The following is a 16,701-nucleotide window of genomic DNA, read 5'->3' as shown; positions in this document are numbered from 1 at the left end:
GCTCCAGACTTACTGAATCAGAGACTGGGTGTGGGACCAGGGAGCTGCATTCTAACAAGCCCCACAAGGGGTTCTGATGCAAACATTTCAGATTAGTGTTTGGTGACTTTTTCAATAAAAGGCCAGATAGTAAATATCTCAGGCTTTATGGACTATGTGGACCCTGTAAGCAGCCAGGGATAGCCTGCAAACGGATGAGGGTGGCTGTGTCCCAATCAAACTGTATTTGTAGATGCTGAAATTTGCATTTCGTGTAATTTGATGATGTCATGAAATATCCTCTTATTTTAATTTTGTCAACCATTTAAAAATGTAAAAAACAATTTTTAGTTGCCAGGCCATACAACAGGCAGTCTTCCAGATTGACCCCAGCCTGTAGGTGCCACCCCTGGTGTTGAGTTCGGACTGGATTGGAATCCTGGAGCTCCCCTAACCAGGTGGGCAGCCTTGGGCAAGTCATACAGTCTGTGTGCCTCAATGTCCGCCAATATGAAATGGGGCAGTACTAGCACCTGTCTCACATGGATGCTGTTAACGTTAAATGGTTACCGCACATATCACAGCCCTAAGTAGGAGCTTCTTATTTTCCCGTCCACGTGTAACTTACCTCCTTCTTATGGTCAGTTGTCCATTTCATGAGAGGTACAGCCGTCCAGCACAGAGACCCCCAAAAGTGACCCTGATGCTCCCAATGGTCTTGTCTTGGGCTCCCCGAATGCCCTCCAAGATGGGTTCATAAGGGTTGCATGCTGCTTTTGCCCTAGGAGACGAGAACCCCTAGGGCTCTGGCAGGAAGGCATCCTAGTTAGATGAGCCGAATGAGCTCTTTCTCAGCCGTTGGTCTGCTGTGCTGCTCGGGGTCATCCTCGATGTTCTAGGCAACGCACCATGGCTCCAATTTAACAGTTGACAAGGTCAGTCCACCCTTTATTTATAGCTTGGCCTGGAAAGTGCCAAAAGCAATGTTTTAAATAACAGTAGGGCAGGTGTCTGTGTGTGAGACAGAGACAGAACATGACAAGGGAAAAGTGATAAGAGTGGCAAATTGGCGATTCTTGTACAGGGAAGCCAGCATACCAGCCCTAAATGACCCTGCTGAAAGGGATGAGGAGGTAGCATGCCTGGAGGAGGAAGTGGAGACCCGGCATGGAGCCTCAGCTGGCTGCCTGGACAGTGCCTGTATGGAACCAGGCCAAGGCCCTGGACATCTGTGATACACACTTGTGATGTGTTCAGGGCTGGGGGTGCCCCTCTTCTACTGTGCTGTCCTTCCAGAGCCTGGGAAGCATGCTCCAAAACGTTCCTTGTCTTCTCTCATCAAAATGTAAGCCACGCTCTCCAGGCAACAATAAAATCCCTATTTGGTGCAACTGGCCCTTTGCTCACTCCTGCCAATTAGGGAAGTGCATGGTTTATGAACTAGATAACAATTTCTGGCTGTCCATGATGAAAGACACTGAAATATGCTACAATGGAAACTGTGAAGTGTTTGTCTCTAGAAATTAAGAGTTTTCGATGTAAGAGGCAGAGGGGAATAAAGAGGTTTTTCTTGTTCAAAATTTTCCTATTTTGCTAAACAAGAAGAGTCTGATGCAAAATAGAAAATTCAATTGCACACATTTTATCTAGATATTCTGTCGCTTATGTATAACAGGAACTCCAAGAGGTAATCAAGATTCTTCCTATTCACAGACGACTCAACTGAGGCTCAATAAGGTGAAACAACTTTCTCAAGACCCTGTGGGCAGGAGTGGAGGAGTGAAGCTAAGAGTCCATTTGGCAAATGAATCTGAGCCAATGAGAAACAGCTCCAAAACCATCCCACGAGGGAGCAGGTGAGAAAAGGTCCCTATAGAGGCAAGGAAAGCCCCAAAACACTGCCAAAAAGTGCCTACACATGGTCTATTTTGTCATTTCTCTGTGGCTTCTTTAAAAATCAATTTCCCCATAGTGTGACACCCTTTCCAGAATAAAGTAATTTCCCCATAGTGTGACACCCTTTCCAGAATAAATCAATTTCCCCATAGTAAGACAACCTTTCCAGAATAAATTAACTTCCCCATAGTGTGACACCCTTTCCAGAATAAATCAATTTCCCCATAGTGTGACACCCTTTCCAGAATAAATTAATTTCCCCATAGTGTGACACCCTTTCCAGAATAAATCAATTTCCCCATAGTGTGACACCCTTTCCAGAATAAATTAATTTCCCCATAGTGTGACACCCTTTCCAGAATAAATTAATTTCCCCATAGTGTGACACCCTTTCCAGAATAAATCAATTTCCCCATAGTGTGACACCCTTTCCAGAATAAATCAATTTCCCCATAGTGTGACACCCTTTCCAGAATAAATCAATTTCCCCATAGTGTGACACCCTTTCCAGAATAAATTAATTTCCCCATAGTGTGACACCCTTTCCAGAATAAATCAATTTCCCCATAGTGTGACACCCTTTCCAGAATAAAGTAATTTCCCCATAGTGTGACACCCTTTCCAGAATAAATTAATTTCCCCATAGTGTGACACCCTTTCCAGAATAAATCAATTTCCCCATAGTGTGACACCCTTTCCAGAATAAATTAATTTCCCCATAGTGTGACACCCTTTCCAGAATAAATCAATTTCCCCATAGTGTGACACCCTTTCCAGAATAAATTAATTTCCCCATAGTGTGACACCCTTTCCAGAATAAATCAATTTCCCCATAGTGTGACACCCTTTCCAGAATAAATCAATTTCCCCATAGTGTGACACCCTTTCCAGAATAAATTAATTTCCCCATAGTATGACATCCTTTCCAGAATAAATTAATTTCCCCATAGTGTGACACCCTTTCCAGAATAAATTAATTTCCCCATAGTGTGACACCCTTTCCAGAATAAATCAATTTCCCCATAGTATGACACCCTTTCCAGAATAAATCAATTTCCCAATAGTATGACACCCTTTCCAGAATAAATCAATTTCCCCATAGTATGACACCTTTTCCAGAATAAATTAATTTCCCCATAGTAAGACAACCTTTCCAGAATAAAGTAATTTCCCCATTGTATGACACCCTTTCCAGAATAAATTAATTTCCCCATAGTGTGACACCCTTTCCTTGGCTTTCAGTGACTACTTGTTAAGATCCTTGGTGACATTGTCCTCCACAGAGATAACTATTTGGGTTGAAATCTCTAACCATGTCATGAGAATGCCAAGGATGGACTGTTCTGACCCCGTCCTCAGAGACAAATGCTCTACACTCTGACACATTATTTTTTGTCTTCTCTTCGACTCCAGCCCTGTCCTTGTTGTCACTGACTCCATCCTGCTTGGCCCAAAGACAGGCTGAGCTCTCCCCAGTACCATGTGGACACAACAGTCATGAGAGGGCCACAGCAAGGGGTATCCATGGAATATCGTCTTGCTTAGAATGTTTCAAACTTGTCCAAAGGACAACAGGAGGACTTTACCCTGGAGGACTTTTAAATGAGCATGTGTTCCACTATGCACATCTGCAGTAAAGGCCGACGAAGAAACCAAACTGGGACCAAAGGAGCTAACATTTCTTGAAGGCCAGTGCCAGACACAAGCCATGAGTCACAGAAATGTGGTAGCCAACTTTGGATGAAGCCAATTTCTCATCCCTACTTCCCTCAGCAGAAGCCAATAGTGAGATGGCTACTCCCACCTGACACGTGACTAGAACTCATTCTCCGAATTCTGAATCCTCTTTCATTACTCTATAAACTCTGCAACTTGATAGTCAGTGTTATCCCTAATTCAGAAGAAATTCTACCTTAAAGCTCTGCCTCCCCTGGCCCATTCTCCTTCCCTTGGCATCAGGAGGTATTCAACCATTTTGATGAGCCTGGAGATCTAATCTTATGAGAAAGGTTTGCCTGGGCTAATGCCCCTGCCCTGTTGGGTGGTGCCTGGGGTGCCATGGCACTTGGGCACGTGGAAAACACACCACCCCCCACGCAGGCGCTTTCATGGCTTGGAGAGAGTGCAAAGTGCATACTCATGCCAGGGGTGGCCAGCGTGGCAGGTGGGAGCCCTGGGTCTCCTCCCCAGGTATCCACTGCTGAGGCAGCCCTGCCAACCCTCCTCATCTGTTTTGCTTCAATGTCTGCCCTAAAGGCTGTGAGCAAAATCGTTCCCTCAGCATTTTCCTCACAGCTCAGAGAGGGAGAAAGAGAAAGATGAAGGACATTCACCCTCTGGCCCTACCCAGAGGCCTCTGTGGGCGTCCCGCAGGCAGAAGAGGATGACAGATGTCACCCCTTCCCTTGTGTGCAGGGGAGGCCGCCTCTGCCTGATTCTGTCCAGTTAGCAAAACAGGAGGAGCTGCCAAGACAAATAGCTGAGATATGAGAGTTACAGCTAGCGCTCACCACGGTGTGAAACAGACCCGTGAAACGAGACATCAAGGATGCTGCTTGGAATAGCTTGAATGTCGAACATTCTTTCCCAGTGGAGGGACAGAAGGAGGCCAGCAGCAGCAGTGTGGGAGATGGAGGCACAGTGTTGTCCCGGGGGCCGACACACGGGGCAACCCCAGGTATCACCCTGGGAGGTGGGAGACAGTGCCCACTCTTCACCCATTCCATGCCAAGGCTCCCTGCTACCCTCATCAAAAAATAACACGGCTATTAATAGGTCATATCAAAAGAGCCCTTATAGTTTATAATCATTTTCATCTGGCTTAGGGAACAGCAACCATAAAATGTCTGTCTGGTGGCTGCTGGGCCAGCAGGGCAGGTTTATATTAGCTAGTACTCAGAACGTGGTGGCAATGACAGACTAGGCAGAGGATGGTTTATGGGCTTTAATGCCTGTGCTGACATGGAGGATCGGAGCGAGATTTATTTTATGCCCGGGCCATCACTGAACACTGAAAACCAGTCATTACAAGCCAGATGACAACTGGAATGCACTAATCACTTGAAGGAATATTTATTTGGTTTTTAAGTTTTTGGATGAATCTGGTTTTCGGAAAGTCAGGGCCCGCTAGGAAGTCAGACTATGCCATTATTACATCCAAACCATTATACATTTGCTAGCCAATTATGTAATCCTGTATGGAAAACATAACCAGAAAGCAGGATAAGCCCCAAGACCTGAAGGCTCATTATTCCAGGCTCACCATCATTTGTGGTTACTACACACCCTAAATATTATTAATGGACCAAAAGAACCCAATACTTGTAAAGTCTGGTCAGTATCATTAAATCCACAGCTTCCTGTGACGGTGAATTTGATGGAGTGGCAATATGTATTAGGTCACTTTTCTTCTGACTCATTTCACTGGATTTCATGCGATAAAGTAGCAAAAAGAGGCCATTTTTATTAAGCCCATTGTCAGCCTAAAGGTTCAATTAAGTTTCTATAAACACATCTTCTTTTGACACTACAACCATCCCTGATGTTAGCATTCCTGCTCTCAAGCAAGTCATGCCTTAGAATTAACTACATTTACTCGTGACATTGTTAACAGTTCCTGCTTCTTCCAGATGAGTAAAGGAGGTTGGGCAGAAATGCTGGATATGCTACTATTTCTTTTTTCTTTCTTTTTTTTTTTTTAAGATGGAGTCTCGCTCTGTTACCCTGGGCTGGAGTGCAGTGGTGCTGTCTTGGCTCACTGCAACCTCTGCCTCCTGGGTTCAAGCGATTCTCCTGCCTCAGCCTTTTGAATAGCTGGGACTACAGGTGCATGCCACCATGCCTGGCTAATGTTTTGTATTTTTAGAACAGACAGGGTTTCACCATGTCAGCCAGGAGGGTCTCGATCTCCTGACCTTGTGATCTGCCCTCCTTGGCCTCCCAAAGTGCTGGGATTACAAGTGTGAGGCACTGCACCCGGCCATATGCTACTATTTCTATAAACTATGGCCTAACACTACCTGTATCATCTTCAATTCATGCCATCCCACTTAACTATCTTGTTTTTCTTTCCTTTCCAGAACTCTATGCGAGCACTTTTTTGGGATAATTTTTCTCCCTAGGAGGATCCATCATTTTCCGAGTGTACCAGGAACAAGAAGCCTGGGCTGATTCACAGAGGGCGGCTCAGGCAGCCCCTCCCATGGCACTCCGCCTAACTGGTCAGCCAAGCGTACCCAAGGCTCCAGACAACGTCACAGCCTAATGGCTGCTGGGTGTGTCCACAGTGTGGAATGCATTGAGCTGTTTGCTCCTGTGGGCACATTTCTGAGTCTATGTCATCCCCACCAAAATAAATCATGTTTTAAATGTACATGAACTATGACCATAGACGTGCTCTCCCTGTCTCTTCTCCATCATTAAGTCTCAGGTAAGTACAAAGCAAATAAAGGAAAAGCCCTCTAATGTGCACGGAGATTCTGGGGCTTTGGAGTGGCTGTGTTATACTTGAGAGATGGCAGCATGCAGGTTTTAGGGAGAAGGCAGATACCAGAACCCAGCTCCTGCCCTTGAATTTGTTGTTGCCAGTTCCTGTCTTGACTTCAGGTGTCGTCTCTTCACCCACCCCCTGGCTTCTGTTCAACAACTTCTACTTTGCAGGATGTTCTTGTTTTGTCTTAGAGACAGGGTCTCACTCCGTCACCCAGGTTGGAGTGCAGTGGTGCGATTATGGCTCACTGCAGCCTCGAACTCCTGGGCTCAAGCAATCATCCCACCTCAGCCTCCTGTGTAGCTGGGTCTGTAGGCATATGCCACCATGCTTGGCTAATTTTTTGTATTTTTTGTAGAGATGGGGGTCTCCCTATGTTGCCCAGGCTGGTCTTGAACTGCTGGCTTCAAGCGATCCTCCTGCCTCCGCCTCTCAAAGTGCTGCGATTACAAGCATGAGCCACTGCTCCTGATCCTACTTTGCATGTTTTGGATTTTGTCACATTTGTATTTAGCAAACTTCAAGAAAAAAGGTATCAGAAAAAAGAAAAGCAAATCTTGCTGCATTTTTCTTCCAGGGTAACCCTGTGCAAGGAATTCATTCATTTTCTTATCTAAGTACCCTTTTTCGACCATGTCAGAAATCAAGACATTTCTAAGACAGCATTTAAAGGTAATAAATTAGGCAAACACAAACCTATTTTTCAAAGGCTTTGAAAGACTTTCAAAGCTAGGGCACAGAGGGCCTGGCCAAGGGCTGCAGCTCTCCGTGGCCTCACGCGCAGTACTCTCAGCATCTGCGCCAGGGGTTCTCTGTTCTGGTTCCCACAGGTCCACGCTGCATCTCCCCCATCCTGGCATGGGCCTCCCCAGTGGGCTTCTGTCCTCTCACTTTCAGTTGGCTTTGGTGGTAGAGAGTGAGGTCAGGGTATTTGCTCCCCAGCTTCCTTCCTGAGGAGTTGCTTCTGCTGGGCTTTGTCCCCTGAGCTAAGGTGACACTTCTTCTCCAGCTGGCCTTTGCCACAGCACTCTCTCCTTTCATGTTCCTGTAACCACTGGCCGCCCTCATCCAGTGTTACTATCACCTGCCATTTCCCTAAACCCTGTTGTCAATTTTGTCCATCCCCTCAAATTATTATAATTTGTTTCACCGTCCGTTTGACTGACTCAACACGGGGTCTCATGGGGAGGTCTGGCCAAGCACAGGCTGGAGCCACGCGCCATGTACTAGAATGTTCCGAGGTTTGGGATGTTTGTGGCTGCAGAAAGGAAAGGATCTGTGCTGTAATGCATGCTCCAATGCGGCCCATTAGGATTGTACACATCTGAGGGGCTTTTCTGGAAAGCTCTTATCAAAGTCTTTGGTCTATCTCATGGTTCTTTGGTGGTCTACACTCTACACTGAACAACGCTGGCCTGCGTGAATATTGCTAGACATGCACAACCCACAGTTGAATACCTGGATGGATCTTCCAAAAGGAAGCACACTTACGGCAGCAGCACTGGGATCAAGAAACAGGCATGACCAGCATCCTCCAAGCTCCCTCCCGGCCCCAGCCACTCCACCTCCAGTGGTAGCTTTCACACAAACTTTTAATGCCATCGTCCCATTTGTGCTGTTTTTGAATGTTATGTAAGTGGAACCGTGTTATATGTACCTTTTTGTGTCGACCTCCTTTTGCTTTAGATTACGTTTTGGCATTTATCTAGGCTGTTGCATATGTTCATTCTCATTGCCGCACAGTTTTCCACTGTGGACACATCACAGCATTTATTCATTCTACTCTAGAAGAACGCTTAGGTTGTTTCCACATCGGGGGCTATGAAAATGGTGCCACCGTGAACATACACGTGTCTTTTGCTGAACATGGTGTATGCATTTCCGTGTGCATGTATGTTGGATCATTGAATCTTAGATGATGTGTATGTTTAGCTTTAGGAGATGATTGCTAAATAGTTTTCTGGAGTGATTGTATTGATTTTCATTCTGGGTAGACTTATCTTTTTGATCATTTCCTGAGTGTGTATGCATGTTGCATCTCTCCTATTGGGATTCTGGACCAACGAAAGGCTCTGGTTTAAGGCCCTGATGAAGATGTTTTTAGGCCCCCAGGCAGACGGGTGAAAACTCTTTGGCAGAATTTGCATCAGTACACCAAAAACCAGGGTCTTGATGCCGTGAGTTGTACCAGCTCCTCCCTGCCTGCCCTTCTGACCCATGTTCCCTCCTGGCCAGCGCTGTTCAGGACAGACAGAAAAGAGGAGACTGGGGTTTGGGAAGAGAAACGGAGATAAAGTACACAACAGAGATGTGGTGTCAATTTCTAGCGCGGATTTGAGAGCAATCCAAGGGGCAGGGTTAACCCAGACCTGAAAACCATCCTGCTCTTCGGGCGTGCGGCCTTGTGTGTGGGGAGTGGGGGACCCCGGGGGGGTTGCTCCACATCAAGCAGACCCAGGAGAAAAACACCTCTTACTTTGCATTATCGGCCACAAAGGAAAATAATGACACAGGCATCTCATTGGAATGGATGGAGAGGAAAATCCTGAAATGTCTCCATCGAATAAGGAATGAGAAGTGGGAAATAATTGTGGAGTCCCCACTACGACCAATGTAAGATACATTAAATACCACCGATAACTTCCCTAACTAGTGTCTAGCAGTATTGTTTCATTTTATAGTATAGATAATTTAATAAGAGCTACTAACATTTATTCACAGTTGTAACCCCTAAGGCTGCCGTAACAAATCACCTCAAACTGTGTGGCTTAAAATAATGGTAATGTATCCTCTCACTGTTCTGGAGGCCAGAAGTCTTGATCCAGGTGTTTGCTGGTCTGTTCCTTCCAGAGGCCCTGAGGGATCCTCTGTACTGGGCCTCTCTCTCAGCTCCTGGTGCTGCAGCAATGCTGGGCATTCCTTGGCTTGCAAAGCATCCCCTGATGGCTGCCTGTGTTCACATGGTGTTCTCCGTGTGCGCGTGTGTGTGTCCCAGCTTTCTTCTCTTGTAAGGACACTAGTCATGTTGGATTTAGAGGCTGCCCTACCCCAGTATGGCCTCATCTTAACTTGATTACGTCTACAAAGACCCTGTTTCCAAATAAGGCCACATTCACAGATTCCAAGTAGACATAAATTTGAGGTTGGACAGCGGCGGGGAGAGGCATTGCTTTTCAACCCTTTACACCCCCTACATGATTTTTCTCCATGACCTTAAGATGAAGTATGAATTCTCCTCCTACATAGATGTCCAGGGGCATAATTTTTGCTGTTGTAAAGGGAACCCAGATGTATGTAATGAGTCTTGGGGTGGAGCGAGAATGTGAGTTAGGAGAAAAGAGGCTCTTGTCCCTTCTCTGATATGCGTAGCTCTTGTCAGAACTTAGGAGGGAAGAGAACTAGGGAGGACACTTAGAGGACAGCATCTGCTAGTGTTGGCCAAGGTCTTACAGTGCAGTGAAGTAAGTAGCTCATAAACCCGAGGCCGCAATGTCCACAAAATGGGGAATTCCAGCTGCTTATAACCAGAGAGAAAAGGCTGTCCCATGTTTTAGGGCTAATGAACGCTTGCCAATGGCCTATTTCCAGGCAGCCCGGAGCACCTGACTGGCAGGAGAGTAGAGCACCTGTGGAGATCCATGCACAGACACACAGCCATGGAAGCTGTGGAAATCTTTCCACTTTGTGATGCACATTTTATGTCTGTCATACATTCTGTCTGTGAGTTTCTCTTTTTTTCCGGGGTGCCTACAGCAGGACCTCACACCAGACAATGGCAGGATGGCCTGGAGATGGGAAGGGAGGAAAAGCCATCCTATTCCATGAGCAGCATTCCCAGTGGTGCCGCACAAGCCAGGCCATAGCAACACCTGGAAACCTTCTCCTGGAGACCTGGGGAAGGGTCCAGCTCACACAAAGACTAACTACTACCATCACCCGACCTCAGATCTCTGTGCCACCGTGATCTAGTACACCAGAATCTGCAGGGCCAGGTGAAGTTGGCGCAGCTTTTGGTTAACAGCGATGCAAATGGGACTTCAGATTCAGATGACTGTTGAATCCAATAAAGAGAAAATTGTGGAGTCTCCATTTATTGCTTACATTTTTATTCCGTAAAAAGTCAACTGAGACGACTCAGTCCAAAGGAAACCTATTATCGTGTGTGCTTGGAAATGCCCAAATTCACTCTATAATTTTTAAATTCACTCTATATTTTAACATTTGGTTCATGACTAAAGGAGCTTCAGGTTTTGAAGGCAATTACCTTCACAGCATATCAGCTATAGCTAATGATAAATATCTATTCTCAGCTCAATTCAGGGCAGGGCATATTTTCAGAAAATGGCTCTTTTAAAAGTATAACTGAAAAGCAGTGGTCAGGTTAGGCCTACTTAGTGTTTAATTAGGACATGGTTGCCTCCTTAGAAACCCTAAAAAAGAGGACCTTTGAGGCACAGGTTGCTTCTGTAAGCATTGCACATGGATCAGAACCGAATTATTTTCTGTTTCAAAAACAGCTTTTGCCAAGGGAAGGTGCTGCCTGGAGCCACGCTGAGACTGACACGCCCTATCGACTCTTTTGTTCTGACTTTCCAACACACTCATCTCTTCGCCTTGGGTTTGCTCAGCTGGCCACGAGCACGTGCTGAGTGCAGGCTAAAGTTCAGGAAAGGATTCACAGAAACATCAGAGAGGTAAACATGAGAAAGAAACGAGGAAATTCAAATTGCGCTGAAAATGCCACCCATCTGTCATTAATTTTGAGTGGATTGCAGCTCACCCACAGGGTAGCTTCTCATATCAGAACATAAGAGGGAAATAGGGCATCACCTTGAACCATCCTCAGAATGCCCCACGTGGACATGCCCTTCGTCATTTCCTTCATTGGTAGAAGTGTTGGCTGCTTCTATGGTTGAACACCAAAGGAAGGTGTTGCCTGGGTTTAGAGGCCATTTCTCTTTAAGCCCTAGGCTCACACTCAGTGCATGGGATGTTTATGTCATAAGTGCGTGGATGTTTATGCCACTTGTGGCTGATGAGCGGCACGGCACCTGCAGAGCCCCCAGTCTGCTTCACTCCAGGACACACAGTGAAGCATGAGAGTGTGTAATCAACCACAGCATTTAACATTTTCTTTATTTTTGCTGAACACGTAAGGTTGAATTCATAGAAGTGAAATGTAATTTTGATATAACTCCACTCAATTTCAAACCGACATGCACATCTCAGGGGTGATACATAAAACAGGTACGATGATTTTCCATATTTATGTAGTTAGTATGTAATTAATAGCTAAGTAGTTAAAGCAGTTACATGTGCTGGGCCTGTGCATTTCATGGAAAATGAATGAACAGACTCATTTATGGTAATTGGTTTAATAAGCTTCGGAGTGGCAGAAACACATCTAAAATTAAGACTAATGAACATAAATAAATCATTTGTTTTATGATGGCTCAATCTATAGGCTATAAATGATAAACTTTGAAAGATATGTTTTATATCTTTATACATGTTTTATAAAAGATTATATTACTGCAAGTTGGAGACAAGCAAGAACCAAATAAGTGCTATCAGCCTGAAATGCTGGAACTAACCAAGCACTGAAGACAGGGAGGTGAATAGATTTCTTGCTGTTCCTGGATACTGAGCTATAAAGTGAACTCTAACACAATTTCTAATGGACTATTTTCATACACCAAACAAATAATAAATTGTGATCCATGGAGCAAGTCCAGCAAAAGCTTCTAGCAAATAACAATTAAAAGAATAGAAGGCTTATTGATTACTATGGGGTTATTTATTTTAAAATATTGCCATCTTAAAGCAACACATTACTAAATTATGGATGATTTTTAACAAATTCCTCATTTAAAAAGATGGAAAGCTCTGGGAAGCCTCATGATCTTTATAGAATTCTCTGTCCCCCAAAGGCATGGGAGAGCTAAACTCTGGAGTAGACATTTCCTTAACCAGTCTTAGCAATTCTTGCTTCCTCTTCCCCAAGAAACTCTCCCCTTTCTCTGATGGAGGAGAACAATACAAATTTCCTTAGAATCGACAGGTTATGCCTTAGAAGCCAGAAGAGCTTGTGAGATCCAGCTGACCTATATTGGGTAGAAAAACCCACAACTGAAATGAAACAAAATTCTGCCTTGAATCTACAATATTGGAGCTTTACTCTGGAAAGAGATAAAATGACCAAAACTTTCCCGATGTGCCTCCTTCACCTGGGCTTCCCATCCTGAGGAAGTAGCTGGAGTGAGCTGGGCCTGGCAAGCCTCCGCACAGCCACCCCAGGAAGAGCGTGTCCTCCTGCATCTTCGCCCGGCTCAGCCAGGGGAGGAGCCAGCCCACATCTGAGACCGCATCATTTACCCAAAAAAGAAGAAATGCAGTGCATTTCCCCAAGAATGGGCTGTTTGGGAGCAAATCCAATTTGTCATAGAAATAGTCTGCATGGATCAGTGCAGGATGGTCAGCTTGTCAGAGATGCAACCAGCTACTCATGATCCATCCTGAAGTCAATTATAACCCCTAGAATCTAGCAGAGTAGATCACCACAGCCCCATTTTGCACACACACACGCACACGTACACACACGTCCACATGCATGCACAGGCATGCACACACGCACACATGTGCACACACACATGCATGGATGCACAGACTCCCAAGCACATTCCCCGCTCTGCTTCCTGCCCAGGTACAGGTGTGGCTCTGTCCACATGGTCCCCACTGCTCCCACATCCCACAGCATAAATGCACGCCCAGGTGTGTGGAGACTCCTGGTGCAGGGGAAGTGAAAACACATGCTCCTCACACATGAAGCACTAATTTCCAGCTGTGGGCAAAGGTGAGTACAGCAAGGCCACTGCCAGCCTCCCCGCAGCACCCACTGGGATCCCTCCATTCTGCTCTGGGACTTTGCTGGGATGCCCACCAGCTCTGCAGGGCAGGCTATGCATGCAAGGGCCGCGTGAACAGATGCCCACAAAAACTGGGTCCATCAAGACCACCAGTCTTGTTTTCCCTCTGAACCAGCCAGAAGTTTAAGTCAAGTCACCCTAGGGGAGCAAGTGCCAACCGTCCGCATCCACTGTGACAATAGTGCCACATCCGCTGCAGGCTGAAGTTCTGGGAACAGAAAAGAAAGCTTGGAGAAGAGAACCCCTTTGACATTCCCGAAATCCAAACCAGCACAGTCCCAAACACCAGAGTGACTCCCTGGAGGGACACTTGTTTATCCGTTTGTTTGCATCTCTTGGTTTCCTACTTTTACCCCAAACCAGAAAAAGGGACAGGCGATACTAAAAGCAATGGTACATTTTTGTCATATTTCTCATCCATTCAGAACTAGAAAGCAGCAGAAATCTTGTGGGAAAGTCACTTCTCAGGAGATTTCTAACCCGATTTCTTAACTACAGTGGTCTGGATTTTTTGCCTAAATTTTAGATAAGGTCTTAATTCCTGGTTGCTTGGCTGCTCAAATTTCAAATTCTTCTCAGGTTCACATCAATCATTCCAAGAGACAAGCGAAACATTTCACATAACACAATGTGCTGGCTTTTAGCGTATCTTTGGTCTGAATGTGTAAGACTTCTGTGTCTTTGAGGAAAAGCATATCTCCCAAAAAAGGCCCCCCTGGCTCTCTCTTGCTCCCTCTCTCTCTCCCTCTCCCTCTCTTGCTCCCTCTCTCTCTCCCTCTCTCTCTCTCTCTGGCTCCCTCTCTCTCTCCCTCTCTCTCTCCCTCTCTCACTCCCTCTCTCTCTCTCCCCCTCTCTCCCTCTCTCCCTCTCTTTCTCCCTCCCTTTCTCTGTGTCTCATTGTCCTTATGTCTCTGTCTTCCCTGTCTTTCTCATTCCCTTCCTCTGTGTCTCTGTTTCTCTCTTATACTCTCCCTTCCCTCCCTCCCTTCCCTCTCTGTCTCCCATTCTCCTCTCTCTGTCTCTCTCTCTCCCCTTTCTCTCTCTGTCTACCCTCCCCTCTCCTCAACTCTGAAGCTCGATCTCACCACCCCTGCAGCCCAGACTCCGACACTGAGCTGCGAAACCAAGCGTGCTGTGAACACAATGTATGAGGAAACCACAGAAATGAAGACAATTAGGGTAAATAAGATCCAGTGATCAAATATAGCTAATTTGTATCCATAATATTTGGGAGTTACACAGTCTGCTTCAATTTGAAAGATATCTTCCAGACCACACTGTTTTTTCTCCATGGGGACTGCCTTTTGCTTTTAATTATTGAACCTGAAGAATTCTTGCCATAATTTGGGGTTAGCTTGTCATTCTTGAAGAAGAAAAAAAAATCTAGTCCACAAATCCTCCTGTATTCCAACAATTCCAATACTAGGCTTCTGTGGCCAAATTGACCATCAATTAGCTGTGTTTTTCAGAAGGAGTGGGTGAAGCAGGGAGAGGAATCGGAGAAACTCACAGCAAGCATGGCCTCAAATAGCAGTGGGGTGGATGCAAACTCCTTGGCAAACAGCCTTGGCTAAATAAAATGTATAAGAAAGGTCTCGGAAATAGAATATGTTACAAAGAAAAAGTGAACTCTAAACAACAAGGCTTCACCTTCCTGCTTGAAGAGGTGTTGGGTGCTTTTAGGAATTTGCTAACACTCTCCACAATTTAGGAAGTGCATTCCGCAGCGCCGTCTTGTTAATACTAATTGTTCCTTGTGATAGAAGGTGGAGCATGCCCTTGGTCCCACCCAGGGGTGCTGGGATGCATGGAGGACCCTGACAGCAAATGAGCTTTCATTCTCCAAGCAGGGCTTGCAGCGACAAGGACAGCAGCCTGAGCCACCTCACTTGACATGAGATCGTTTTGCACACTCAGGCACACCATCCGTGAGCCAGCTGCAAGCCGTATGAACCGTGCCTTTATTTTCTATACTTTGGTGCTTCCACATCCAGGGTCTAGGCTGACCCTGGAGAGACTGCTCCTCCCCACTCCTCCCCACCACACCCCCAGTTAGTTAATTCCTTGAGATGATAAACAACTCCCTGCAAGCTCACCTTTCATAGACACCCCAACCACCTCCCTCATGGGGCTCTCATGCTCTGGGCCACCATCCACCTTCCCTAATACACCCAGGTCCATGTACCAGACAACGAGGAACAGTCTTATGAGCCAGAGCCTGCTGAAATTATTCCACCTGGCCGATCCTCAGCCTGCTTACCCCTCCTTACCTGTTCCTTCCTGCTGAAACCCCAGAGAAGCCTCTGGCCACGGTTTCTCCCCTTCCTCTACCTCCCAACCAGCCTGGTGCTTTCATTGCCCCCATGACACGGCACGCCCCTCCTCTTTGGAACTGTGTGTAATAAGCTGCCTCTTCAATGGTAGTCTTCTCCTGGTCTGTTGGCCTTACATACCCGAATAAGAATAAAACTCACATTTTAAAACACAGGTATTTCCAGCCAGAGACATCAAAGACCAGGAATTCATTTCTTGGGGGAAGATAGGCTTATTTTCTCGCAAACCAGCCGTGTTTTAAAAAGTAACAGGGAACAATAGGATTCCAAATTTTCAAAAATAAAATAGTTTATCAAGTTGGCAATTTTACGTACATACATACACGCCCACACATGGAGCTGCAAGAGCCTGTCATGGGAACAGAGACTCGCTCATCAATGTTGTGGGAATGTGAGTAAGAACAACTTTTCCGGAACTGTATTTGGTATGACTATTTGAAGCTTTAAAAATCTGCATCCCCTTTCACCTGGAAATTCTACTTTGAGGAATATATCCTAGTGAGAAAAACAAAAAGATGTAGTAAAATGGTTTTCCTGAAAGCATCGTTTGTAATTTAAAAGAGTGGGGAAAAGCATCAACCACTAAATATCCAGGAACAGAGGACGCGGTGAGTAAGTGACCTCCTGCAGAACGGGAAGTTCCATCCTGCCACTACAATGACAACTGGTGAATTTAGAAAGATGTTCACAACATAATTTTAACTTAAAAAAAGATATTACAGGCCGGGCACGGTGGCTCTCGCCTGTAATCCCAGCACTTCGGGAGGCCAAGGCGAGCGGATCACCTGAGGTCAGGAGTTCGTGACCAGCCTGGCCAACATGGAGAAACCCCATCTCTACTAAAAATACAAAATTAGTGGGGCATGGTGGCACATGCCTGTAATCCCAGCTGCTCGGGAGGCTGAGACAAGAGAATCGCTTGAACCCGGGAGGTGGAGGTTGCGGTGAGCTGAGATCGTGCCATTGCACTCCAGCCTGGGCAACAAGAGCAAAACTCCGTCTCAAAAAAAACAGATATGATTATCACTCTATGTTCTGACAGGTAGTAAAACAGATATTTACCAATATCTGCTCTGAA

At 45.8% G+C, this 16,701-nt stretch overlaps 1 protein-coding gene across 5 annotated transcripts in view; it reads right to left on the bottom strand.

Moving 5' to 3' along the window:
* Positions 1–436: 436 nt before the first annotated feature.
* LOC134810163 (serine/threonine-protein kinase Nek4-like) overlaps positions 437–16,701 on the bottom strand; it is a 232,505-nt gene continuing 216,240 nt past the window's right edge. For all 5 annotated transcript variants that reach the window (XR_010157500.1, XR_010157494.1, XR_010157501.1 and 2 more), the window contains one exon: positions 437–943. Coding sequence is in view for 1 of the 5 variants with exons in the window: in XM_063812052.1 (XP_063668122.1) it covers positions 928–943 (16 nt within the window). In the remaining 4 variants the exon portion in view is untranslated. The remainder of the gene's footprint in view (positions 944–16,701) is intronic.

The sequence above is a fragment of the Pan troglodytes genome, chromosome 5 (assembly GCF_028858775.2).
Source record: "Pan troglodytes isolate AG18354 chromosome 5, NHGRI_mPanTro3-v2.0_pri, whole genome shotgun sequence".
Lineage (NCBI taxonomy): Eukaryota > Metazoa > Chordata > Mammalia > Primates > Hominidae > Pan > Pan troglodytes.
The sequence above is the reverse complement of the archived record's forward strand: the minus strand, read 5'-3'. Positions and strand labels throughout refer to the sequence as shown.